Here is a 23,586-nt window from a genome sequence, read left to right on the forward strand (position 1 = left end):
AACAGCAAAAGTTGACCCTTTATGTCAAACGCCTTTAACCCGAGTATAAAATAAAATAATAATCAAAAAGAAATCAAATCAGAATTGACTCAATATATTGTGAAACCGACCGAATCAATCTCTAGTTTTTTGCTGATTTGTAGCTAGTGGCCAACGGTCGCAATTGTATCGTAAATTCAATTTGCGGCACACTGAGATGAATTGAGATGAATTGCTGCTTCATCAATATGAAAAAGTAGTTTTTTTAGTAAAAGTTGCTAATCAAAACTGTCATTGAAGACGCCGAAACCACAATTATTGAACTGTCGACTAGGATTTTTGCGATGATTAGCAACTAATGTTTTTATTGAACATAATGGATGCATAGTTGCTGATGAGGTTGATGAATTCACGATGAATTCACATGAATTGTCTCCCATATAATCTGGAATGTAAAAATCAAATCTAGTTAAAAAGATAGGGGTGAACTAATGTACATCTGAAGTAGGTAATTTATCAAGTTTCTGTAAACGTTTTTTTTTTTTTTTTGCATCCACTGCACTTTCATAGAGCAAAGTCACATTTCGGTTTGAAAGAATCCAGTTTTTCTTGAGGTAACTGTGGTTTCTGTTAAGTCTTTGCATCAATACTGGTTGGAAAAGCTCAAAACAGGACCCGGGTAGACCAAAGAATAAGCTGCTCAAACATTTTCTACCTGAGGTTTTACGATGGCGGTGACCAAAAGCACTAAGAGTCCTGAGTGTCATAACACATTGCTTCATGTACACATTATATGATGTTTATTGTCTTTGTGAATAGATCATCTCGGGCCAGTCCTATTGGATTTACTTCAGGAAAAAAAATCAAGTCATTATCAGTGACTTCACGTCTCCAAATCATTGATAATCACGCCATGCCTTGGCATCATGAACACGTGAACATGGCAAAAAAATGATAATTTTGCAAAAATTATATCCTTGATTATGATATTTTCTGACTGTAAATGACAGAATTTTCCAAGATTCTATTTTAGTACAGGTCAATTGGACCTGGAGTCACATTCGGGATTAGTTTTGGGTGCATATATTAATGAAATAACATTGGAATTAGTATTTACCACACTTTGCACCATTTGAAAGAATCCTGCTGGCATAAAATAGAAGACGCCAACATTTCGACTGTAATCATTTTTAAAGCATCCATTTACATTAAAGCTCTTCATAATAGACTCGTTTAAAGCTAAACTTCACTTACAGTATTAAACATGTTACAAAATTCCTCTTCAACTCAAAGCTTCAACCTGGGTATGAGTCATTTAGGGCTGCATTGTACATTACTCAAAAATCAAATATAGTAATGTTTCTTGCATTTTAGTTCCTCCTTATAAGCTACACTCATTTGATTTAACCCTTGGTATACCACTTGTTCATGTTGTGATATTTAATAGGCCAGTGATTCCCAACAAACTGATACATGAATCTTTCTTGTCCAATTTTCAACAATTGTTCCAAATCTTTGCAAGTTATTCTTGATGAATATATATATTGTCTGTTTTTTTTTTTTTTATCCATACTAGAGATGAGTAGAGATAGGCAGAGCAAATCAATGATTTCCCACTCAATGGTAAATTATCCAATAACCTGTATATAAATCTGCATTTTTACAGTGCCAGCAATTTGGGAGTACATTGAGATTTTTTTGTTTACGTTCTATTTTTTTTTTCCCTAGAGTGATATCCTGTGCGATTTGTTACGAAAGTTAAGAAAAAAAAAATGAGGTAATTGGGATCTTGAGTGAAATTTCAGACTGGACCTAAAATGCAGTACATTCTCTACAAGTTCACATCAATTTGACTTGTAAACATTCAAATGCGCATAGCCAAAATTGTGAAAAAATTGTGAAATTCAAGCGTGTAAAACATTACTGACTAAAAGATCCCAGAAGATGGGAATGTGTTGCTTTGGATTTGAGATCAGCACAGCTTTTAAGTAGATGATAATGATCAGGTGGTAGATTTCCACTTTTCAAAAACAAGGACTGTTTTTTTTGACAAATTTAGGCACCGCCTAAGAACAGTTTGTTTGCCTGGGACCTGCACAACTTGAGGCTTGCGTTGATTAGTTGGATAACTAAATGAATTATTTAACAATCAAAACCAGAAAAGGACAAAAACGTATCTAGGTCTGCTCTGGTTGAAAAATATGATTTTACAGTAAGCTTGTTTGGTCTGCTGGTTTGGACAAAGTTAGAAAGTTACTTTTTCGGGGGGGGTGAAAGAAGATTGTCAAGTATTTTGTTTGGTGCGGTATTTTATAAACTGTCACGGAACACAATACTCTGTGTGGCCTGAAATCTCCAACATGACCGTAAGGAGAACTCTCCCTTGAAAATAGCTGGCGCTAAATGAACGAATCAAGAGTACATCACCATTGCAAGGCTCCGGTCTGGATGTTCTCAGAGGGAAGCGGCCACTCAGCTGACCGTGTCATCAACAGATTGCAATAAAGTTGCAGAGGGATCGGAACGCCATCAAAGGGGGCATCCTTGGAAATTTACACCTGTTTAGAATTTTGTCAGTCAGCTTATTTTTAGAGAACAGCGACAGAGTTGCGCAGAAAGTCTTCTTTAACTCGTTCACTGCAATTGACGGCTCGATGTCAAAGATGAGTGAATGAGTCAATTGTACATGTGGAGAAGATCACCTTAAGTTCACTTGTCAAAGCTCTTGCGCATTTTAGGCTCAGGCTGAAATTTCCCCCAGGTCCTATGTGATTCCGCCTTGGCTCAATAAATGCTGGCAACAACTGCAATACAATCTGCAGCCTTTTTGTATGTTGAATGAAAATTGATTTCTTACTGTGAGGTAAACATTGTAAGTGGTATTGAAACTAATTTCACAAGGTAGACAAAGTTCTCCAAAAATGCCTGAATTCCAACATTTTCCTTCCGATCATCCCAATGGAGTGTTGTGCTTCTGGCTAAACCTCGAGGTAGGGTGATGACATTTCACATTATTGGTCGTCCTCCTGAGACAAAGAGCGTTCCGGCTCCCCTTCCTCCGAGGACACCTGGGGACACAAAACAACAACAACAAAAAAAGTCATGCGACTCAATCGTCGAACAGTGAATCAATACAAGATTACAGGAAAATGACTTATTGCCGGAGTTTCATGGAGAGTCAGTTATGTCAGGAAGCAAGGCGGCCAGATGAAGACGGAGCTAAGCTCGACCCGTCGAGTCATTCTTCCTCTTTTCGCGTGCGCGCGGCTCAGAAAAAGGTCGACTCTCTCAACGGTTTCACTTCTTCAAACGTTTTTGCGGATGTCTTGGTTCAGACAGTGAGTGATATGCGGACCCGTTGGCTTTGGCTTGTGCAATTTCTGTTTCATTCACAAACTGAACCAGGAGATTTTCTCTGAGTCACACAAGACAAATGTGTGCACTACTGATTTTCAAAGGTTTCTTTTTTTCAGTTTTGAGTGGCAGGATGTAAATGGAGAGTTTGCAAAATGGTCTCACCTGCTGCTCTTCACTGGCTTTTGCAACGGCTCTCTGCAGCTGTAAAGATGTGGCGGGGATGTTGACTCATTAAAATCTATTTATCGTGTCTGTTAAAAGTCAACGTGTGACTACGCACCCATTTCCTTGGTCGCCCTCGTGGACGTCTTTCTCCAATGGGCATGGCTTTCTTTAAAAAAAAAAAATTAATATCGGTAAAGAAGAAAGATCAGCAGAGGTGAACAACGCTAAAGTACTGATTTCAAAGTGTATTCACCAAACTCACTTATCCAATGAAATTAACACCAAGATCACTTATCTAATGAAAACAACTGTCGCATAGAAAATACACCCCAGATGGGACTCAAAACCATAATCCTTAGTTTAGGAGGTCAGTGCCTCATCCATTTAGGCCACCGGGGCCTGCCGGTTCCAAAAAAAAAAAAAAAAAAAAGAAAAGGAACGAAATTCATAAAAGTAAAGTCACTAATATGATGAGATTTGTTCAGCAATTTTTTTTTCAACTAATGTCCGATGCAACCAGATTAGTCTAATGTTGATCTGATTGACATTGTATTTGTGGAATCTAAATTAAACAGCAAATCCTACAATGTATTTTTCATCTAAATCAAAGTGCAGACATTTTGCCGCCTGTTGTCGACTGAAAATAACACCAGTTGGAATCGAATGTTATCACCTGTAACATATGTGCATGTGCATACATTTGTGTTTTTGATCTAAAACACGTTTGTCTTTTTTGAAGTTGTTTTTGAGAGCCATCTTGCAAGATCCAAAATGGCACGGAAAATGTGCCAAGCTTCGTCCAATCATCTCCCAGAAGTGAATTCTGCATATTTATTGGTTTGGACACATAAATGTTTGCAAGTAAATCTTATATATATTTTTTTAACATCCATGTCAAAATCAAACAAATCAAACCTTAATTGCAGTTTTGGGGCCCTTGTTCTTGCTGCCCTTGGGTCTTCCTCTCGGTCGCTTTGGAATCGGAGGTCCCACAGGCTCCTGCACGGACGCATTTGCGATGCAAGCATTATATCGATCCCGTTATTGAGCAAATCAATGATGGAACGGCTCCTACCAGCTGCTGCTTGCGCGGACGACCTCGGCCCCTGCGTTGCTGGGGCTCAGCGGCAGGCTGGGGAGAGTCGGGCCGGGAAGAAGATGGCTCTTTGGGCCCAGTGCTGTTCATGTTCTACAGCGCGTAGGCATCAAGACCTGAGGACTGGGGGGCTGGAGATGAGTCCAAGGATACGGTAAGGGAGCGTCTAAAAATGGACACCCTTAATGAAGGAAAAATTCTGAATTTGATCATAATTTTGTGAAAAAAATACGTCTGGAAAACTAGACAAAATTCTCGAGATCGCATAACAGCTCAGCTCAGTGAGCATTAAAGGATTTCAAACATTAGAACATTTAACAAAGAACATGTAATGCAAGGTGACACCACTAGCGCAAAGACCAGCATTAACCTATCACAAAAAATAAGCAATGAAGGCTGACAGTTTTGATGTTTTTTGAGCGTACACCTCTTTAATTAAAACCATCTGATACATCAGGTTTCTGCAAAATGCTGTCAACCAATCTTTGTTGAGCAGGGATAGGCTCCAGTTACCCGTGACATTATGAGCACGTGCCATGAAAATTGCTCAATGGTAGTTTCCTGTGATTGACTTATTTAAACCCAGAACCTTCCAGATCTGTGCCAGACAAGCTAATTCAACATTCTACCAACATAAAAGCCATTCATAATTATCTGAAAGTTGGACAAGAAAAAAAAAGATATTTTACAAAGCAAAATATTTTCAGAAATGAACGCATTGAGAACATAAAGTGTGCCAGAACAATTAAATGCCATACACGCATACCTCATGTCTGTCAAGCAGTACACACACCGCTCGAACAAGAGAACTCGAACCCCAGCATTGCGCCTGACTGCCCATTACGGGACTGAATGTTCTTTTACCCCCCCGCATCCCTTTGCTAGTTTTGCACCGACGTCAATACGCGCAAGGCATCCAATAAAAGTTACAGGTGCAGAAACGTGTTCTCTGAAAACACGTCAAAAGAAAAGCATGCACACTGGCTGGGAAAAAAAAAATAGCTTACCTCAAGTTCCTTTGCAGCTTCACCAGGTGGGTGCTGACACCGCGCCGACTTCAAACTTGTGCAACTTTTTTTTCCGTCTCCCCCTATTTAGAAACGTATGCGATGCCCCCTCATGCCCACCCACCCAAACACACAAGTACACGTCCAGTGACGGGTAGAACCCGGTTGCAGCGCGACAAGGGGGCGGGGAAGGTTTTACTGTATAGCCTTACGGCCTCTTATAGCATTGCATTTACTTTCTCAATGAAAGCATGTTACAGCTTTACAGGGGGAGCGGCCACAAAGACCCCCTCCCCCGAACCCCCCCCCGCTTTACTTGTCCCGTGGCCTCTGTATGCAAAGTCCATTAGGGAAGTTTGGATGAGTTAGGTGCGGAAGGACATGCTCATCAGTCGCTTATGTCCCAATACTTTTGTCTACTTGCTTGTGACGCTATGTTCAGATGACTCTAATAGATTTCAGTCAAGTATCCATGTACTTTTGTCAGTTTTAGGTGCAAATAGGTGCACATAATTGAGGTGAAAAAAACATCTATTTGGAAAATATTTACATTTGTTGTTTAATGGTCATATGAACTAATAGATTATTTCATTTATTGTTACATATTAAAAAAAACTGTGATATGCCATGGGACAAAATGCGTAAAATATGATTTTTTAAAATGTTTTTTGTGACATTCTTTTATAAAAGCACTCCAAGGATAAAGTCATTAGAGCACACGTTTGCATATTTCGTACAAAAAAAAGAATGTTCCCAGAAGTGTGATATCTTTGAGAGGGGACATTCATGCAAAATGAAACAAGTCTGCGAATATGACTAAGTGAAAGTGACAGAGCGTTCTTATTCATTCCTGGCAGCATCATCAAACAAAATTCCCCCAAATGACATTGTGTTTAAATTTGACTGTCAATAAAACAAAAGAATTCTGAACGTGGAACAACGGAGATTTTAGTTAGGACTCCTGTGATCTTGAGGATTATTTCAACCGAATTCCAAAAATCCTCCTATAGAATCAGAAAGAATGTGCAGCGCATACAGTGGGGGCATTAGACACAAAGGCAAGTCTTTAGAGGTTGGGGGAACCGACTCAAGAGGGATTCCTTTCGGAGAGAGTGAAGGGTGGGGCTGGGCGCAAATGGGAATTGGCTGAGGGGGTGCACACAGGGTGCTGTGGGGCTTCAGTCAGGGGAGTTAGTTGGTGCATGCCATAAAGCAGAGCGGTTACTAAGTCACACACAGTGGTGGTACCTTATATAAACATACAGTCGTGAGATCATTAAATCGGATGATACAGTTTTTGTCACACTGCATCGAGCAAACCTTGATCCCAAAAGCAGATATGCTCTTTTGCTGAAGCAGTATGAATCCCAATTGATGTGGTGGCCTTGCCCCTTTGCAGCAGCCAATCGTATCGCAGAAGGCACCACACAGCATCTAAACATCTCTTTCAAATCATCAGTACTGCACTAATATTACTTCTTACATGATATTGTCAGTCTACTTGTGTTGGTGAACAATTTTACGTGCAATCCGTTGCTTACAGGGTTAAAACATAGATGCTAATCAGAGGTAGCGTTATGTGCAACCTTTCGTTAAGCAGTTGTTTGGCTGTTTTAAATAGGTGTTATTCTTGTTGTTTAATGTTATAGTTTGACAGTAAACTTGACCACCCAAAACAATCTAAATTACCCAAGTTTTGACTTGAGCTCACTGCCACGTACAGTGACAGGCGACACGAAGGGCCAAAAGTGACCGCATCTCCAGCGATTAAACTGTGGAGCCGATTAGTTTTAATTCATTGATGAAAACTGAGTTTGTACACGAGGAGCAAAAACAAGTCAAGATACCACCGTTTCTCATCGTTTCATGTTGTAAGCATTCATAAAAAAGGCAAAAAACATAAAGACAAACAACTGACTTCCCCCTTCTGCGCTTCCCTAAGCGAAGCCCATGACCTTCTTGATCCAATCCACGTAGACCGACACGCGGATGAAGATGCTGGGTTGGCCCGGGTGTCCGCAGCGCCGCATGGGGATGATCACGCCCTCCAGGACCCAGCAGTCGTGGTTCTGGCATGCCAGTGGGCCGCCGTAGTCCCTCTGCGGGCATATGAATACTGATTAAAAAAAAAAACATCTGCACAGCTCAGTTTAAATTTTGATTTATTATAAAAAGAATAAGACTGTGAAGGGAAGTAAAATGAACAAATAATGTGATGCTTGCATAAGTCCTTCAAACCCCATAACTGGGGATGTGGCTTTGTTAAAGATTAACCAGTCAAATTCATACTCCTTTTGAATGGAAGTCAACATATTCCTAGAATCTTCTTCTGTTCTAACAGGCTTTTTATTTTCTCCTCTGATTCGAACCATTAGCTCATTAACAAGCTCTGAAAACGATTCTAGTCATTTGAATCAGGTGTGTATGAGAGAGAGCGGGTCTGGAGTTCGACATCTGTGTGCTACAGGGTCACGTTATTGGAGTTTCCTACTTTCATGGTTGCTTTGTCAATTCATGTAACTCGTTTGTGAAATGAGATGTGGGACTCGGGTCATTCAGTGGCAACTTTATAGTAACGCGCTAGCTAGCTTGTCAGACCAAGGCCGCGCATCATCTACTCATCTCTTATTTTCATACACTTCGATTTTAACTTTCCGGCGTCAAACTTCAGACGATGTTGGTATAAATCTAAAAATGGACATTTCCAGGGTTAACATATATTTTTTATCAATAACCTAAAACTAATATCACTGACATAAGCCTGGTTTCGTCAAAACACGTCAAATATAGATTTAGAAAAAAAATAGAGGCACAGTAAAAATGATGCGTCTATTCCCTGTGGTCACACACCTCACAAGCACCGACCCCTCCCTGAAAGGAGCTGGTGCACATCTCGTTCTCCCGGACACGACCTCGGAAGTATTTGTTGCAGTCCTTATTGCCAAGCACCGGTATCTGGGCAACATTAAGGACGGTCTCGTCTCCGGTGCCTTGAAAGGAAAGCGAAGAAATCACTTGGCAGAACCAGAAGCTGGGCAGATGTTGAATGGAGTCGAAAGCCTTGTCGTTCTCCAGGAGAACACAAGACTCAATAATAGAAGGGATAGTTCATTAGATACAATTGCACGGTTTTGGTGAGCTACGCTTGAAGGTCACCATTTCAGAAACAACTCATAGTGAGCAGATCTGAGAATGATGTTGTACGGAGTTCCAGGAATTGTCATTCTTTTCTCACGAGGAAATGCATAAGTGATGACTATAATCTGATCATTTCAGATATACGATATTTGACAAATTAGTACAGCCACACATGTGGGTGTTGAAATGTGTCCTTTCAAGGGGCGACATAGTAGAAATGATACTTTTGCTGCGGTTGTCAGAGTACGGGTTCCATAACAGCTAAGAAATGCACTGCACCCTCAAAATACGCTAACTCAAAACACAGCCGCCAAGATCTAAATGGATGGCAAAATGGCTGATAGTAGATTACAAGTAGGCACAAACAAAAAAACAGACTTCCTCTACTGCTACTAGTAATTCCTGTGAACATTTCTTTCTGTGCACATGTTTTGCTCCACCGTTTGTGTTCAAATAGCAGTTGCTTCTATCGATAAGATGTCAATGGCATTTTCTACTAAATGTGAGCCGGCTTCTTATGACGACATTGTTTGGTTGTTTTGAATACACGATCGGGTCACTCGTCATCTCAAGCACTTTTTGTTATGAACTCTTTTATTTTCACTGTATTATGACTTGCCTCTGGTCTCGCCCCATCCTGCTATCTCGCAAATGGTCCCCTCAGCCACAATGTAACGTTCAGGGGGAAGACAGATCTGAGAGACGCGCTCGTTAAACTGGGCAGGGCTGAGGACACAACGGAGAACGGCGTCAGGTGGAATGCGGCCGTGTGCGTGCGTATACATGCGAGCGTGTACGCACGATTCCAGCTGCAGCATGACCAGCTGAGACTCGGAGGGTCCGCAGACGATCTTGGTGAGGGGGATGGTCTGCACGCCGGGTTCGTCATCCTGCGGGTCGCGGAACAAGGTGCCCAGCATGGCAGAGTAGCCGGGAAGATCCACATAGCTGAGCAGGAAAAAACGAAATTTGAGACTTTTACGACATTAAGTGCTGTCGTGATACATTTCTTAAGTAGATGTGACAAACATTTGGTTAGGTGACCGAAGCAAAGCATTACCAGGATGAGAAACACTGTTTGGTGCTGATCACCCATCTGGCGTCCACCAGGGTGCCTCCGCAAAAATGGTTTCCTTTCCTGTCGGATCGAGTTCAAATGTGGAGTGTTTTTCTTGAGCAAGATCATCACAAAGGAACTAGGTCTCATTTTTATCAACACGCACGCACGCACACACACACAAATATGCTCTCACCTGTCTCTGAGGCTAACCGTCCACGGCGAGTTCCCAGGTATCCCGTTTACGATGCGTAATCTGGTACGCTGGAAGCGGTCATCTCTTTTCCCACACTCACTGAACTCAACTTTCACTGTGTCGGCAAATAATTGGACTCACACTATGAATGTAGCAATAATAATAATGTCATATATTACAAACATCCGTTTTGTACAGGCGTTGTCCTCATCAGGATGGCAGGTGAGCTGGAGATTATGGCATTTTTGAAAAAATAGTAACATGTTTTTTAATGTGAAAAAAAAACCTGCATAAAATTGTACTGTTTAAAAAGGTTTGAATTCTGTAACATACCTACTGATTCGGTCAGTGATACTTTCTCCCCAGCTGTTTGAAAGATAAAAATAGTTTTCACAAGCTTTGTTGTCATCTTTTGCATGAACGAACAGCAAGAATACAAAAAATACTGTTAATTACCGCACTGCTTGATGGCACAGTAGTCAAACTCGGTTTTAGGGTCGATGGTGTAGCACCAGGGTCCGTGCTGGTCCCCGTCTGGGTTACGACAGTAATTCTCGGTCAAGTTGGCTTCGGGATGTGTCCTGGGATTGATTCTGGTGAATCATACGCTGATCAGTAGGCGATATGAAAGTACTGTAGTTACTGTCTCGTAATCAAATCCCACTAATGTATTGTAAACAAGTTTAGTTCCCCCTTGTATCCTATTACACCATTGAAATGATTTGCACAAAATGTTAGCACTTTCCCGGTTGAGGTTTTGATGTAAAATTAGCTTCTCTGCACCTTACAAATGCAAGATTTTATACAGGGGGTATCTCCAATATATTTTGCTGATGTGCCTTCCAACATCGGTATTCATACTTGGTGCGGTGAGGCGTGTTCACATTCCACTTTTGGCAGGTGATGCCCTTGCGTGTTTTGCGCACCATGCCTCGGTAGTTTCTCCCATTTTCATGGTAGCAATCTGAAAATATTTAATCGCAATGTTATTTTCGGTATTTCTTAAAAATACTAATGGTTGCACCCATACCTTCTGCGTCAATGTCATCCGCACAGCGCTTGATCTGCAGACAGAGCGCTGTCCTCATCTCTGGCACTGACGTGAAGCACCAGGGGGCCTCCGAGCCGTCCGGGTTGCGGCAGTAGTTCTCCTCCAGGCCCCTAGAGGGCAGCGAGTTAAATTTTTAAAAACATTCTTTTCTAGTTCGTGCTCTCACACTGAGCTTTTACCATGCTATGCTGTTTGTCTTTAGCGTATTTATTTACACTTAAGTCAAGCCAATGCAAGCTTGGCAGAGTTCTTCTGCATTAATGCATCATAGAGGCTAAGATATGGAGAAAAAATGGTTGGAAACTATAAACACTCATGTAAAGTACAGATTCAATACACTTGAGAACAGGAACAAAATGTTTGCACTTGGTTACTTCTTAGCTTTGTCCTACTCCATCACCCAATGAAAGATGAAAGTTGACACGCACTTGCATTCGTACGTGTTGGGGTAAAAGGGATGCTCGTGAGGATATTGCGCATCCCACCGCTGGCAGGGGATGCCCGAGGTGGTCTCATTGACTCTGCCACGGTAGTCCTCCCCGCGGCCGCGGAAGCAGTTGGTGGTGAAGCTGGACCGCTGACGCTTCTCCACGCGCACCTCCGCTGAGGAGAAATCATGAAGAAGCTAAAAGGGCCATGTTGTAGTCAATCTTTTTATCAGTCTGACCATTTCAACAACAACAATGGCAAATTTGCTAAGAACAATTAAAAAAAAACAAAACTAAAACAGAAACTAATATTGAAGTTGACGATCTTCCAGAATTTCAAAATCAATCTATTTGGGTGATGAGTTACTGGCCTCCCCTACGTCACAAGATGGTGCAATTGCTCCAACCTAACATCCAACCTGAGTGCTAAACCATGGAAAGTCCAAAGTTGCACAACTCCAATTACAAATTTGGGGGAAAAAATCCACATTTTAAAGCAACTAAATGCTCCCCTCATCTGTAAACTAATAATCTTATTATCACAGTAACATTCTAGTTGATACTAAATGTTATTGTAATGTTAAAAGAAGCATTTGTACCCCCCCCCCCCCCCCCCTATTTAAAAAGTAAAAATAAAATAACAAGACAATAAAAAAATCCAAAAATGTCAACCCCTTGGGCACAGCACAAAAAAGTGATCTTACTGCACTTGCTGATCTCGCAGCTCTCTCGCTCCACGTCGGGGTCGGTGGTGTAGCACCACGGCACGGGTGAAGCGTCGGGGTTCCGGCAGTAGTTGTCGTCCAGACTCTTGTCGGGGTACCTGAGGAAAGAACACGTCAAGTGGAGACACGGCCCAACGTTCGTCATCGTTGCCGTGTACTTTTCGGGCTGGTAGATGTGTTGGTGAGGGTACTGCTGGTCCCAGCGTTGGCACTCCCTGCCGCTCGCCGTGTGGTCCACCTGCCCTCTATAGTCCTCGCCGTTGCACGTGATGCACACCTCTGCGCACAGGCACGCGCACATGGCAGAAAAAATAGAACATCAAATAAAACCCTCATTTCACACCATGCAACTTTACAACCCTAACTTTTTCATTTCCGCGAGAATGCATTTTAATCTTATACAATATCAGTGCCTTTTTTTATGTATGTGCCTTTTTTTTACATGACACTGATGTAATTAAAAAAATCAAAAACGCTGAATAAAACACACATAACTGGCCGTTTGAGAATTTCACTGTTTAATTATTAACATTTTATTGATAGTGGGGATGCACCCGATTTTTGGCCACCGAAAATTTAGAGGCAAAAAAAATAAATTTCCCTTTTTCGGCTGCAAAACAATAAAAATCAAAACAATACGTCCAAAAATTGTTGTTGTTGTGATGACGGAAAAATGGCTGCCAGCAAGACTGTCCGAATTTCACACGAGTTCCTAATGTAATCCTGTACTTATTACAGTACAGTATACAGCAGAGTAAGTTCTGATTGTGCCAAACTTACCGTCTTTGCATTGAGGGATGCTGCAGCTCTCGTATCGCCGCTCGGGGTCAGTGGTGTAGCACCACGGTCCGATGCGATCCCCATCTGGATTCCTGCAGTAGTTCAGCTCCAAACCGTTGCTCGGCGATGGAGTCCACCTGAACATATCGCGGATCAGCTTCTGACTGCAACATTGGGCTAACTGCACATTTTGCAGGAAAGTGATGATAGTATTTATGACTGGCACCCAATGGTTGCCACTAAAGGTTTTGTTTGAAAGTGGTCCTAACATCTGTCAAATCGCCAACTTCATCTCAATGTTATAGTAAAAACAAAACAAAAGATTAGCCATCTTTAGTTTTCAGTAGCTCATTTAACTATGACATCATTTCTCCAATAGCTTTCAATAAAACTAGTCCATGTGAATGTGAGTTAAACGAGGACTGGACTCAGCACTCAGTCTCTTTGGCGTCAAAGCGCTCCTGCCTCATGCGGATGGTTCAGGAGCTTAATGATTTTAGGAAAATCTTAACCAAAGGGTTTTAAATTTTGCTCTAAATCTTTGTTCTGTTTGGTGACGCAGTGGCTCTAACAATGGATGATTACATACAGTTCCACTCACCTGTGATCATGAGGAAACTTGGACCACCACTGCTGGCAGGTGAGTCCGCTTCTGGTTGTGAACACTTTACCCCTGTAATCCTCGCCTTTACCCACAATGCACTTGCGAACGTAGACTGCGCATCAAACACAGACACGCTGTCGTAAAGACGCGTGTTTTTGCTCGACGTCGCGCATCCTTTTCTTACCTTTCTTCTCATAAAGGTCGCAGTTGACGTTGCGCTTCACCTCCGCGTTGCTGCCGTCGCCCACCCAGCGCAGGTGTTTGCACGTGGCCGACGGCCGCGTTTCATAGTTGAACGCTCTGGCGGACATATTTACCCAAGTTGTTGTGTTGTGTATGGAGGTTTAAGAAGAAAAACATGTATTCCATTGTGGAATGAATCAGTGACACACACCAAAAGGTTGAGCGCTGTTCTTGGAGCATTTTTTCAAAGCACAGTACAATGTACCTGCAATCTAGCGAGAGCGAGCAGTGAGCGGCGCACTCCTCGACGTTGAGGACCGACAACGTGACAACATGGGCAGAGTTCCAGGAGGTGGGGACCAGCTCTCGGCCCTCCGAGCGCTGGAAATCATTCAGGGGACTGCGGTAACCTGAGTTGAAATGCATCAGATCACCCGGCGCACAATGTAAGCTTCATGATGCATGATTAATCGGAGGCAAAATCATTCCGCCAGAGTTAGTACGCATGGATATATGCTTTATACGCAATGATTAACTCTATTTGGTGTGAAAATATTTTTAGCTGTCAAATTTAACTTGCATTTCCTGAACAGATGATTGTTTAACTTGTTAAACGTTATGACTACGTATTTTTTCTCAAATGATGACGTTTGAAAACATGAAAAAAACAAAAACAAATCAATTTATAGTAAAATAAGTTGAATAGCAAAAATGCATTAAAATATAAACATATTGCAATATGACAAATAATAAAACAAATATGAAAAAAAACATAGATAAAATAATGATGCACACAAATCAATTATACATAATGATGAATAAATAAAATGATTAGTTAAAATGATTTGATGAAATTTCTTATAATAGTTCCAATTGGTCAAACAATCACTGTTGAAAACACCATATACATACTATACATAGTATAAACTTAAATTTCATGTTCGCTTCAGACAATTTATATTGTCAATAAATAATTGTGCACATGAAACGGAGTGCAGTTGGTGCGAGGTACCCCTGTAGCCGACCTTTGGACGTCAGACTATTTATTTACATGATTACTGATTATTAAGCGAGTGGAGGGAACTTATTTTGAGGTCATATATATTCGCATATCCACCTTCCCAATGTGAATTTAAACAAATTAAAACTACTTTTCAGTTTAAAAAATTGAGAAACTCACCAGCGACAAGGCCTGACGTCAGGAAAAAACACAGCACCACCAGCAGCAGCATTGCTGGGAGACAAAGATTGGCAAAATGAAGATGTCTCATTCAGATCGCGTTTCCTTGATTTAAAAAGTAAGTTGCGCCATAAGAGGAAGACGCACAACTGAGGATAACGGACAACACTTTTCAGAACATGGAACACTGGACACTGAGTCTCTGTTAAAACAAGGAGGCCTTCATACAAACAAAATCACAAGAGATCAATAAGGTTTATTAATGATTAATCAAGAGTGGCACATCAGTGTCTGCTCAGGTGTGCTGCAATTCTCTCCCTCTAGAGGGCGATGAGAGCGTTTGAGGAGACCTGCATTTTTTGTTGCTCTCGTCAGTTTTTAACCCGGAAAACAAGCGGAAGCGCAACAAGTTTGCGAACTTTTTTAATTTCCTCACAAACATCTTAAGGTAAAAACAATACTTGTATCTGCGGTTGAAAAGGGCTTTTTGACCGCACTTCGGAACTTCTCGCGAATTTAAAAATGGATGAAACCGACACAATTCCGCATTGACGATTTTTTTTAAGTTTCTTTTTATGATTGAGGTTTTAAGTCAACATTTTGTGTCAGTGCTTCCGGGTAAGGTGGTAACTTTTTTTTATTCGCTTTACCTCTACAAACGACACGTTTGATGGTCCTTAAATGTAAAAAATCTATTCGAAATTTTTCAGGAGGGATTGAGAACAGTTCCCAAGTGACACAACAATTAAATGAAATGCTAAAAAGTGAAATTGTGTTCAGTATGTTATTTTCCCCCAATAATATTGTGCTCCTTTTGATGCACATACCTTGGCCACCAGGGGGTAGTATAAGTTATTGCGATTTCAATAACGATCAAAATACTGTAATTGTGATTATTTTTTCCCTATAATTATCAAGTCCTAGCTAATGAGCTAACAAGCCTCTTGTGAAAGTGTCTTGTTTGTGTTGAATGTTTTATTTAGTACCATCCATTTTTAGACCCTCCTTTAGCCAGACACTTAAAAGTTAAGTATGTAAGTATCAAAACTGTATCTGCCTAAAAACATCCATGTTGGTTGGGCCTCAATGCATACTATGTACCGTAATCATCGCTTGTGTGTTTGTTAAGAATGTCCCAGGTAGAGTTGACCGAGGGCAGCGTGGAGGTGCAAGGTTGCACATCGCCACTCTTCTACAGAGAAAGTCGACCATCCTCGGGAGACGTCAAGATGTCCATTTTGCTTCTTCACGGTCGGCGCTTTTCATCAGAAAATTGGCTCGGCATCGGCACTCTTCACACGCTAGCTGACGTCGGCTGCCGAGCGGTCGCCATTGACCTCCCGGGTGAGAGACACAGGAAACAGTCGGTCATCCATCAAACTTCATCCATATCACTCGTCAACATTTGGGTTAGGCGAAATTTGACATACTTGTACTTTTACTTGAAGTGTATGTGACTGATGACATTTAGACAAATTTAGACGAAATTAATACCTTTAAAAATGCATTTTACTACATACTGCTGACTGAAGATGACATCATGTGCTCAGGTGTAGATAAAGGTGAAGATAAATTAAGCTGATCCTCTGCGATATTAACATTTAAAAAGCTGGACATGTTACATGTCAAATCAAGCACTTTGTCATCTTCCCACCAGGGGGCAATGTTTCTCACATTTGCATGACCTCAGCTTTTCTCACCCTAATATATTATTTACCAGTGTGAAATGGCGTTTAGTTTCTCACCTGATTCCTAATATATTCAGTGCTACCTGTCAATTGAGACCCATTTTGAAAAATCCCATGGACAAAAAATTGGAATCAATTCTGTTCGAAATGACTGAAAATTACATTTTGACTGCTAATTGATTAAAATTTGCTTAAAACTAAATGATGTGCTTGGTTTTAAGTAGGCTTCATTTTTTTCATTGGTTTGCAGTCAGAATTAGCTGTGTTGCCCTGTATACCATTTATTTTAATTATTATTGACTCAATTTATTTTAGTTTATTTTTAGTTGTAAGTATCAAGTCTTGAAGCCTAGTTGGTATTCCGCTTTTTTTTTTTAAAGGGGTAATTAATAGATATGTTTGACCAAACATGATGAATAATCATGACTAATAATCGTGATTTCAATATTGACCAAACCAATATTATTATTTTGGCCATAATCGTGCAGCCCGAACTGGTAGGTATTTTTGCACATGCTGGTTTTGTTGTAGAGGAATTTTACTGTATTTAGCCGTTGCGGCTTTCAATCAGATGTGTTTTGTAGTCTGAACTTTTTTTTGTGATGGTTGGTCATAGTTCAAGTAAAACCTGCTTGTCTACAGGACTGGGCCGCTCCAGCACAGCCAAAGCGCCGGCGGCCATGGGCGACATGGCCCCCGCCGCGTTCCTCGCGGACGTGTGCGAGCGACTGCAGCTGAGCCCGGTGGTGCTGATCAGCCCGTCGCTCAGTGGAATGTATTCGCTCCCCTTCCTATTAGAGCACCAGCACTTGCTCAGGGCCTACATTCCCATCGCGCCTATCTGCACCGAAAAGATCAGCGCGCAACAGTACCGCAGTGTCAAGGTCAAGTAGTATTTTTTTATTATCGTTTAGCGCAGGGGTCCCCAACCACCGGCCCGTGGCCCAGTATCAGGCCGTGCAACAACCGCCACTAGTTCGCATGGGTCGTACTCGAAATAATTAATCACTGTAATTCCCCAAACATAAGATGCCCCTATGTATAAGACGCACCTTTAACCCCTGGGGTCAATTTTGACCCAACTCAGGCTTTTTGATGTTTTTGACATGTGATGTCATAGACATACAAAAAACACTAGGAGGCTAAAATACTGTAGATTGTCAAAACATGACGACTTTCAATATGCCACACATGTCAAATTTATCCCATGTTGGGGCTCAATTACTGCCATTCAAAATTGGAAATATTGTCGATTTTGGACATATTTTGGACTTCAAAACTCATACTCTAACTATGAGATAATCAATATTCCTACATATAAATATGTAACATGTACAATATTGGTACATAAAGGAGGCTTTTATATATATATATATATATATATATATATATATATATATATATATATATATATATATATATATAAAATACGGCAGATATATAAATGCACGTTTGTTTCTTAAAACTTGACACGTGACTGACATCAATCTTCCTTGAATGGTGTCCAAAAAAAAAAAAAAAGGTACAGTTTATATTACTCACCTATACTTTTGGCCTTCTTTTGTGGGGAAGCACCTTGGAGAATTAGGGGATTTACGATATTTCCGTTGTACTGTATGTATGATCTGAATCTTGATAGTTTCTTTTGAAAACTGTCCGGATTCCCCTCCCGTTTTCCAGGTTCCTCTCCTCAGAACACCTGATTCAAATGATTAGCTCATCAGGAAGCTCTGCGGGAGCTTTAAAGTGATCCTAATGATTAGAACCTCGAGTGTTTGGAGGGAAGCATCGAAAACGTGCAGGGTGCCAGCCCTCGTGGCCTGGACTTTGACATCTAAGATTTAGCATTTAAGTCGTGAAACATTTCTGCTCATGCACCTAATATGGGCGGAGCATAATGTCAAGGTTAGATGATCATTTTGAGGGTTCTTAATCAAAACATAATTTTCTAAATTACTAAATGAGTCAATATTTTGTCACACCAGGTGCCGTCAATGATTGTCTACGGCGATGGGGACACTGAGCTCGGGCAGGTGTCGTTCCGCAACCTGAGCCAGCTGGCAAATCACAGCGTGGCGGTGATGAAAGGGGCGGGGCACGCCTGCTATCTCGACGACCCGGACGCGTGGCACCGGCTTCTTACGGACTTTCTTGCTAAACTCTGAGGTACTGCACGTGTACACGTTGGGTTACAAAAAAAAAAAAAAAAACACCACACATTGAGGTGAAGTGAAAAATATGAACATTATTTATTAACTGATTCTCTGTAATAAACAATTTGAAAATATTTTACAAGGAGTCACAGACACAATATTTTACAAAGTTTGCCCCTCTTTTTTTTTCCTCTTTTTTTTTCCGAGCTTCATCTGTACAAAAAGAATGGAGCGACAAACAAAACAAAGGAGTTCAAGTCATCCACTCACACAGACACGCACTCGCTCACCCACGATAAAGAATACAAAATAAAACTCTGTTTGGACTTCAGACCTCAAACTTATCAACAGTGCTCTTTTCCTATATTTATATTTAGATATATGTACTGACTTCACTTTGACTGATTCCGACTTGTTTTCTCTAAATGTTATTTTCTTTTAAACACACACTTTTGTCAAACATGGTCACGTAGCACCAGACTACACACTACACAATCACATACACGCTGTCCCCCCCACACACGCGAATGCAGCCCGCCTCCCCTTTCGATTTTTTTTTTTTTTTTTTTTAAACTAGCTGTCTCCCACTTCATCGCAATTTGATTTTTGGCAAACGTCAAATTGCAAGAGACATGCTAAACCTTACGTGAGCAATACTGACACAATGACTTGTTTCCCTTTTCTGTTACATTTGTTTCACAAGAACATCTTTAATTTGCCCAAGTATAACTGTCTAAAAGTGCCAGATGCACAAAGAATCTTAATAAACTTTCATTGGTCACCTTCTCAGAAACAGTAATAATGTAAATCGATTTATCCAGAAGTGTCAGAAACTAAAAAGAAATTGCATGAATGTTGTTTATGTTTTTTTTTCCCCTAACCATTTCAATTAACATTTAAACAGAGCCAATTTGTTTCGTCGGTGTTTATTTTCCAAGCATGTATGCAAAATTAAAGGAAAAATAAAACCAACGACAAAGATTTGATTTGTATTTATTTTTGTTTAACTGGCTAAATGACAGATGATTTGACATGATGTCATAATGCTAGGTGGCTACATTTGAGCGCGACTGATGCCGCGCGTTAGCGTCTTGCCATCCTGTCTTAAGAGTTTTGTTTTTGGACTTTTCTTGATCATTGCAAACTCAATTGCAAACGGTTTCTTTTAAAAATTAAAACATGTCAGTCCGTTGCCCGGAATGTTTCATAATGCATGTATTAGAAATGAACGGGGGAAAAACAGCAGCTATGTAAATTAGCTGCAGGGCTCGACTGGCAATCAAACATCAGGGCAAATAACCGGTGGGCTGATGGGGTGCTATTTAATTTTCTCCTCCATTTTACCCCAAGAGACTAGCCCACAATTTGGAGGGAGCAGCCCATTAGTTCATTTACAATTTAGACATCAATCTGAACCAAACAAGATGACTGGACCGTTTTTTTTCCTTCTCCTTGCCAGTCCAGCCCTGCTTGTGCGGGGCTATACTTCAAGCATTCAGTGCTGTTATTGGTCTTTGGGACCAGGACATATTTTAAATCATCCAAATGTTTCAGAAATACAACAGCGAAAATCCAAATATACACGACTTACTCATCATTATTTACTCCGTTAATGATCGAAAAGATGGTGGGGTTGTGCGGGGGGATCAGAGCTCTGTTGTGCGTGACGCTAAGGCAATCAAATAGAGAGGCGTCATTTTTCTGTTGCGATTCAAAAACTCAAAACACCGACCGACTAACACATTCTGTCAATCCAAAAAGCATGGATGCGCCTTTTTTTTTCTTTTTTTTCAACGTCCATAACACTAGATTGTGTTCATTGCGACACACAAACAGGAACATAAAAAAAAACTAGCAGCCCTCGCATCACACGTATCACTTTAAAGACATTCCACTCGATTAATGCACACACACAAACGCACTCACACATTCACACGTAACACAGGCAGAACTAGAGCAGTCAAGTGGCCCAAAAACAAAACAAAAACAAAGATGGCCCAATAAGGCTGGATTTACGCTGCAAGTGGAAAATGTTTAAGGACGTCACCGTGCCTTTCTGTGACTTTTCCAGTCTCTGTTGTGTCAACACAAGCTACAAATGAACAATTGTCTAACCAAGCCAATGTGTCGATTGTTTTAATTCACCAAATAAAACACATTTTGTAAATTTTGGTGTACATTTAAAAAGTTCAGGAAAGGCCAAGGGAATTTTAGGTTCAACTTTCAAATTGTACCCGAAATCCCCGAATCCCAAACTTTTCGTGAGTAGGACGTATCGCCATGTTGTAATCACAAATACACACTTTAAAAAAAAAAAAATCCACTGTCAATCAACTTCACCCAAAGCAAAGGTGTCAGCGTGGTCTAGATGGATACTCGCGTTCCTTGAAATGTCAAGAAAATGGGATTTTTGGCATTCAATGGGAAATTTTGCACTTGAGCCTGCAGCGTAAAGCCAGTTGAAGTGTGTGTGTGCGGATAGCCTACCGATCGTACCGCTACACGTGACTTTGCTGTCACGTGACGGCCGCTCGACCTAAAGCTGATCCCTCTCCAAGATGGCCGCTTGATTACAAATAAACAACTATACCATACAGTCGCTATGTTTGTCCACCGCAAAGTGCGCCAAGGCACTATTATGAAACAGAGCGGCTCCTAAACAGTCTAAAAGGACGATCACGTGACAGGCGCTGACTAATGACTGCGCGAGGCCGCGTTTTGGGGACGGCGCCTTAAGGCCTTGACCACCCTGCCGGAGAATGATGCAAGCGATGCACAACTTATGACGGAATGTCGTTTAGCTTGGACACGCACGGCCTCCTGTGGACTACCAAAAAGGAAAGAAATTGTAAAGTCCCCATGAAAACGAACGTAACGTTGCGAGAATAACGTTGCGATATTACGAGGAAAAGTTGTTTTCGTAACAAGTGACATGTCGGATGTTTTTCCTCATCAAATGTGAGCGTTTATTCTTTAAATATTTTGACTATTCTCACAGTATTACACCAACTTTTTCTCATATTTTTTCTTTTCTGGTTTCAGTGTTGCAAAGTGATGACATTTTCCTATATTACAACTTAATTCCTGAAACACTAAAAGTTTTTTTTGTAATATTCAGACTTTATTCCTGTAAAATTATGATTTAAATCTTGTCATATACCAGATTTACTCTCAGAAATCAGACTTTATTCACACCATATTACTTATTTCCTTTTAGAATACTGACTTATTTCTCAGATATTCCTGCAATGCTAAAATTGTGACATTTTTCTTAGCTCATGTTATTGTGTAATTTTCTCTTATTGCACCTTTGTTTTCGGTCTGTAAATTATGTTTTGTTTTTTCTTGTAATATTACAACTTTGGTCTTCCAGACATTCTTTCTGTTTTTAATATTTTCTTGCACTATTTTGGAATTAATTTCATAATATTACAACTTTTCTCTCATAAGACAACCGTTTCTTTAACTTGTAGAAATAAAATTTTATTAATTAATTTCATTTTTTCACATTAAATTATGACTTTATTCTTGTAAAGTTTGGATTTTTTGGTACATTATAATAGTTATAATTTATTATTCGACACATTTTAGGATACTAATAGTTTCCCCAAAATTAAGGCTTCATTCTTGTAATATTCTCCATTCATTCGCATGACCTTGAAATTGGATTCTTTTCATATCACAACTTTCTTGTGAAATAATCTAATTTTAATCTTCCAAATATATTCCCGCAACCTATCAACTTTTTCTTGTAATGTTATGATTTGACACCCTCGCATGTTCCAAGCATTTTTTTTAGTCATGATTTTCTAAGTTTGTCATCCTGATAGCATTTTTCTCTTGTCTTTCTTCACAGCCTCATGAGGACTGACTGAGGTGATGTTGGTATAAATGGAGGTCAGAGAGGTTCTTTTTTGTTGGTAATATATAACACTACACCACACTGTTCGCTAGTAATAATTGAAACATCACAGCTGTGTTATTAAGAGCGTGAGCTTTCCTGTAGCGAATATGAGCACATCATGACAATACATATTTTTTGAATCCCTCTCATTAAGCCATTTTTCTTGTGTTTTTTTTGGCTAGAAAAATAAGACCACATGAAAGTCTATCTCATTTTGGCAAGTAGATATAGTAGTGCATAAATTAAACGTATCGTCCCTTTTTTGGTGGAAAAAGAAAAGCAAAAATAAAAAGTTTGGACTTCTCATGACACGAGTGACATTTAGGAGTTTTTGGGGAGATTTGTGGAGGGGGGTGGGGGTCTCTTCTTGTGCGCATAACCTTGGCCGAGGACACAGAAGTGAAGCTGGCTAGACGGCGGCACTCAGGGCTTCCGTCATTGCCCATCATTGCCTATGAGACTACGTCAGACGATGGTGGTGGTGAGGGGCAAAGGGGCCACGTATGAGAAGCACAGGACAGCTACAAAGTGTGTGTGTGCATGTGTGCGCGACCGATGAGATTAATGTAGTAGAGAGTGAGCGTGGGGGCTGATGACAGGGTAAAGCACAAACAGTTGAATCAGCAGCAAAGTCACGCGGGACGGACGGAAGGAGTGGCCCCGCCCACAGTCTGACGTGTTCTCCTGGGGAAGGACAAACATTCAGTCAATACTGACACGGTGCTTTTGATTCTTATTCATAGTCATAATGCGGGCCGACATGAGGTTATTTACGATTTTTGAAAATGGGGAAAATATACAATTTGGAATTGCAGGGCCTATAGTTTCTATGGAGTTTGCAACATGCAAATATAAAGCGCGACAGTAACCTTGATAGGAAATGAGGTTGTGGTAA

General features: G+C 40.6%; 4 protein-coding genes across 10 annotated transcripts in view; 1 reads left to right on the top strand and 3 right to left on the bottom strand.

Annotated features, from left to right (window-relative positions):
- Positions 1-756: 756 nt before the first annotated feature.
- On the bottom strand, positions 757-6,256 carry LOC148419453 (uncharacterized). 3 transcript variants are annotated; one of them, XM_088422670.1, is made up of 6 exons: positions 5,605-6,256; positions 4,577-4,720; positions 4,417-4,500; positions 3,617-3,667; positions 3,499-3,537; positions 757-3,047 (listed from the first exon to the last, which is right to left on the bottom strand). In XM_088422670.1, exons 2-6 carry the CDS (start codon positions 4,685-4,687, stop codon positions 2,991-2,993), a joined length of 342 nt encoding a protein of 113 aa, XP_088278796.1. In that variant the 5' UTR covers positions 4,688-4,720; positions 5,605-6,256; the 3' UTR covers positions 757-2,990. The 3 variants fall into 3 exon arrangements, with proteins under 3 accessions (XP_088278796.1, XP_088278797.1, XP_088278795.1); XM_088422671.1 differs by having other exon boundaries at positions 4,577-4,728; XM_088422669.1 differs by having other exon boundaries at positions 4,577-4,763.
- A 1,195-nt stretch (positions 6,257-7,451) lies between these two features.
- mst1 (macrophage stimulating 1) lies at positions 7,452-15,158 on the bottom strand. The gene is made up of 18 exons (XM_088422676.1): positions 14,947-15,158; positions 14,032-14,176; positions 13,768-13,883; positions 13,581-13,695; positions 12,980-13,116; positions 12,358-12,478; positions 12,179-12,297; positions 11,475-11,649; positions 11,026-11,156; positions 10,857-10,959; positions 10,452-10,588; positions 10,329-10,361; positions 9,996-10,110; positions 9,803-9,880; positions 9,544-9,690; positions 9,362-9,468; positions 8,455-8,594; positions 7,452-7,703 (listed from the first exon to the last, which is right to left on the bottom strand). The coding sequence occupies exons 1-18, from the start codon at positions 15,035-15,037 to the stop codon at positions 7,542-7,544; spliced, it is 2,172 nt and encodes a 723-aa protein (XP_088278802.1). The 5' UTR covers positions 15,038-15,158; the 3' UTR covers positions 7,452-7,541.
- On the top strand, positions 14,170-23,000 carry abhd14b (abhydrolase domain containing 14B). Of its 3 annotated transcripts, none has more exons than XM_088422679.1 (5): positions 14,170-14,212; positions 16,076-16,290; positions 17,277-17,518; positions 18,620-18,800; positions 22,644-23,000. In XM_088422679.1, the coding sequence occupies exons 1-4, from the start codon at positions 14,187-14,189 to the stop codon at positions 18,797-18,799; spliced, it is 663 nt and encodes a 220-aa protein (XP_088278805.1). In that variant the 5' UTR covers positions 14,170-14,186; the 3' UTR covers position 18,800; positions 22,644-23,000. The 3 variants fall into 3 exon arrangements, with proteins under 3 accessions (XP_088278805.1, XP_088278806.1, XP_088278807.1); XM_088422680.1 differs by lacking the exon at positions 14,170-14,212 and adding an exon at positions 15,274-15,394; XM_088422681.1 differs by lacking the exon at positions 14,170-14,212 and adding an exon at positions 15,403-15,564.
- cacna2d2a (calcium voltage-gated channel auxiliary subunit alpha2delta 2a) overlaps positions 18,860-23,586 on the bottom strand; it is a 134,793-nt gene continuing 130,066 nt past the window's right edge. For all 3 annotated transcript variants that reach the window (XM_088422675.1, XM_088422674.1, XM_088422673.1), the window contains one exon: positions 18,860-23,375. In XM_088422675.1, the coding sequence (XP_088278801.1) occupies positions 23,253-23,375 (123 nt within the window). In that variant the 3' untranslated portion in view covers positions 18,860-23,252. The remainder of the gene's footprint in view (positions 23,376-23,586) is intronic.

This window comes from Hippichthys cyanospilos, chromosome 9 (genome assembly GCF_059441005.1).
Source record: "Hippichthys cyanospilos isolate Australia breed blue-spotted pipefish chromosome 9, RoL_Hcya_1.0, whole genome shotgun sequence".
Taxonomy (NCBI): Eukaryota; Metazoa; Chordata; class Actinopteri; order Syngnathiformes; family Syngnathidae; genus Hippichthys; species Hippichthys cyanospilos.

What these genes read in the sequence shown, in the direction of transcription:
- abhd14b (XM_088422679.1), top strand. Translation starts at nt 14,187, where the DNA reads ATGCATCAGATCACCCGGCGCACAAT. An exon ending in GGTCGCCATTGACCTCCCGG is followed by an intron (nt 16,291 to 17,276) that starts GTGAGAGACACA and finishes GCTTGTCTACAG; the next exon opens with GACTGGGCCGCTCCAGCACA. An exon ending in AACAGTACCGCAGTGTCAAG is followed by an intron (nt 17,519 to 18,619) that starts GTCAAGTAGTAT and finishes TTGTCACACCAG; the next exon opens with GTGCCGTCAATGATTGTCTA.
- mst1 (XM_088422676.1), bottom strand. Translation starts at nt 15,037, where the DNA reads ATGAGACATCTTCATTTTGCCAATCTTTGTCTCCCAGCAATGCTGCTG. An exon ending in GGATGACATTGACGCAGAAG is followed by an intron (nt 10,960 to 11,025) that starts GTATGGGTGCAA and finishes AAATATTTTCAG; the next exon opens with ATTGCTACCATGAAAATGGG. An exon ending in GTCATGCTGCAGCTGGAATC is followed by an intron (nt 9,469 to 9,543) that starts GTGCGTACACGC and finishes TTGTGTCCTCAG; the next exon opens with CCCTGCCCAGTTTAACGAGC.
- LOC148419453 (XM_088422670.1), bottom strand. Translation starts at nt 4,687, where the DNA reads ATGAACAGCACTGGGCCCAAAGAGCCATCTTCTTCCCGGCCCGACTCT. An exon ending in GAGGGCGACCAAGGAAATGG is followed by an intron (nt 3,538 to 3,616) that starts GTGCGTAGTCAC and finishes ACATCTTTACAG; the next exon opens with CTGCAGAGAGCCGTTGCAAA. An exon ending in AAGCCAGTGAAGAGCAGCAG is followed by an intron (nt 3,048 to 3,498) that starts GTGAGACCATTT and finishes TTGTGTCCCCAG; the next exon opens with GTGTCCTCGGAGGAAGGGGA.